This window comes from Perissodus microlepis, chromosome 10, assembly GCF_051167445.1.
Source record: "Perissodus microlepis isolate ML-2025 ecotype Zambia chromosome 10, ASM5116744v1, whole genome shotgun sequence".
Taxonomy (NCBI): domain Eukaryota; kingdom Metazoa; phylum Chordata; class Actinopteri; order Cichliformes; family Cichlidae; genus Perissodus; species Perissodus microlepis.
This window is the reverse complement of record NC_140470.1, coordinates 12937349-12939753: the sequence shown is the minus strand read 5'-3', so window position 1 is coordinate 12939753 and position 2405 is coordinate 12937349. Positions and strand designations below refer to the sequence as shown.

General features: G+C 43.7%; 1 protein-coding gene across 1 annotated transcript; it reads left to right on the top strand.

Annotated features, from left to right (window-relative positions):
- Positions 1-674: 674 nt before the first annotated feature.
- LOC146378953 (latent-transforming growth factor beta-binding protein 4-like) lies at positions 675-2054 on the top strand. The gene is made up of 4 exons (XM_084942150.1): positions 675-827; positions 910-999; positions 1129-1257; positions 1441-2054. Exons 2-4 carry the CDS (start codon positions 912-914, stop codon positions 1590-1592), a joined length of 369 nt encoding a protein of 122 aa, XP_084798276.1. The 5' UTR covers positions 675-827; positions 910-911; the 3' UTR covers positions 1593-2054.
- Positions 2055-2405: the final 351 nt, after the last annotated feature.

Below are 2405 nucleotides of genomic sequence, written 5' to 3'. Positions count from 1 at the left end.
TTCTGACAGAAATCTGCGACTATCCTTTGAAGCACCGCTCCTCTCTAAAACAGCAATAAGGGTAATTATTAGGCCATATGTAAATAACAAAATAACTTTATAACTTAGAGCAAAATTGGGAAACGTAAAGTCCGAAACAAGTCTTTATATTAAGGGCCATCAGTCAAACAATACTGTTTGGTTTGAGTCTAAACAGAGCGCGTTGTGTGTGACGTCTTCTTTTGCGCATGTGGCCGCTTTGAGCGTTCACACTAGAGTGCGTTTGCTGTCACATTTTATTTGTAGTGTGAACAAGCAGACATAAAAATCGGAATCGAGCATTAAGACCTGCAGTGTGAACGTAGTCTAAGTGTGTGGGTGGCCCGATACTTTTGTCCATATGGTGTAGATGGATATACATGTCTGAATGGGCGCCTGATGCTTGTTACTCCCAGATATTACAAGCTTGTAAAAAAAAATAGTAAAGTATTTGTGTGCTTACTTTGTAGTACAAATAAAAGTGTACATTTACTGTTTTTAGGTGTAATTTGCAATGTGAACCAATCTGACTTTTTTCAAATATTGTATATTAAGATTAGTATTCTTTACCTTCTCTTATTAAATACACTTGAACACTGAGATCAGTTAAAATTTCACGACTTGTTTTTTATCCTTTTTTCCATCTCTAGATCGGACTGCAGCTCACAAGGATGTGTGCTTCACGCGAATTGAGGAGGGCTGGATCTGCAGCGAGCCCCAGAACCGGGTGGTGACGTATTCAGAGTGCTGCTGTCACTTCGGTCGTGGCTGGGGGCCCGAGTGTAACAGCTGCCCTCCCAGAAACTCAGGTGAGCTACTGAAAACTTGCCAGACCTCTTTAGCACTTAATCCATTTATTGAATTAACAAGAATTTTATCTGTTTTACCCAGCAATGTTCAGCCATCTGTGTGGGATGCATCTTGAGACGGAGTCAGACGGGGAACAGGATTTGCAGGCAGCTTTTCCCAATTACAACCCGGGTGACACTCAATGACGGTTTTTGTTAAAAATCAGTGATAGCTGAAACATTCCTGCCCTCAGACAAGGCTTATTTATTTACCTCTTTCTGCCCCCATTTTCTCTTTTCCCCTGGTTCGTTTTGTGAAAAGGTGACAGTTCAGAAGAAGATTCCGACGAATGCAGCTGCGGACATGGCCGCTGTGTCCGTTCCTACCTGGGCACTATGTGTGAATGTAACCCAGGCTTTAGGCTAGACTACTCGCGTGCTCGCTGTATAGGTCTGTCCTACATATACACTACAAAAATGCAAATACACATATTCTTTTAGAGTCCTAGATTCTCTTATTAGTGTATGTACAGCAGCCAATGTGCAGATTATAACTTTGTTCTGTCAACTAATGTTTGGATTTCTGTTTTATGGCTCATTGTCACTAATGAATACTTGTTTTTCTTTGTTCCAGACATTGACGAGTGTGCAGAACCAGATGTCCGTGTTAGTCCATGCAAGAACGCTCGCTGTGTGAACACTTCTGGCTCGTACAAGTGCTTGTGCAAGCAAGGCTTTGTGCACACGCGTAGGCCAAACGTGTGCATCCGTCGCAGAACTCGGTAACCTCTGTGCGTTGCTCTGCGTGCCGCTACGTCTCTCCCCATCTACGCGGCGTGCACAAACAAACCAGCACGTGCAGCTCTTACACTCCTCTCTCATGGTACATACATGGGACTGTGTGAACGCAGTAAACATACAAACATGTTGTCATCGGGAGCCACGTCATAACAATATAAAATGTACAAAACATATCATTGTCAGCCCCTTTTTCATTGGCCAGTCCACATTTTAAAAAAATCTGCAACACAGATAAGGAATATGTTTGTTTATTTGTGCGCTAAAAGTATTTTGTAATTATTTTTTTTTATTTTGAACTGTTTTTGTAGTTTAAATTGTGCATTTTGTGATTTTTGTCATTGACCTCCCAGTTGCTTTTATCTTCTTTTGAATTTTTGATTCAAACAATGAGGACATCCTCTGATGTCTCCTTCCTCAACGAGCTCAACAACTTTTATGCTCGTTTTGAGCGAGGGAACCCCACAACCACAACCAAAGCAGACGTGACGCCAGACCACCAACCTCTGACTCTCTCCCCCACCGATGTAGGAGCGGTGCTGAGCAGGATCAATGTCCACAAGGCTGCAGGCCCTGATGGCATACCCGGGCGTGTTCTCAGAGCGTGTTCTGGGGAGCTTGCAGGAGTGCTGACAGACATATTCAACCTGTCCTTGGCCCACGCTGTGGTACCGGCCTGCTTTAAATCCACCTCCATCGTCCCGATACCCAAAAACTCCAACCCATCTTGCCTCAATGACTACCGCCCAGTAGCACTCACCCCCATCATCACTAAGTGCTTAGAGCAGCTGGTCCTAGCAC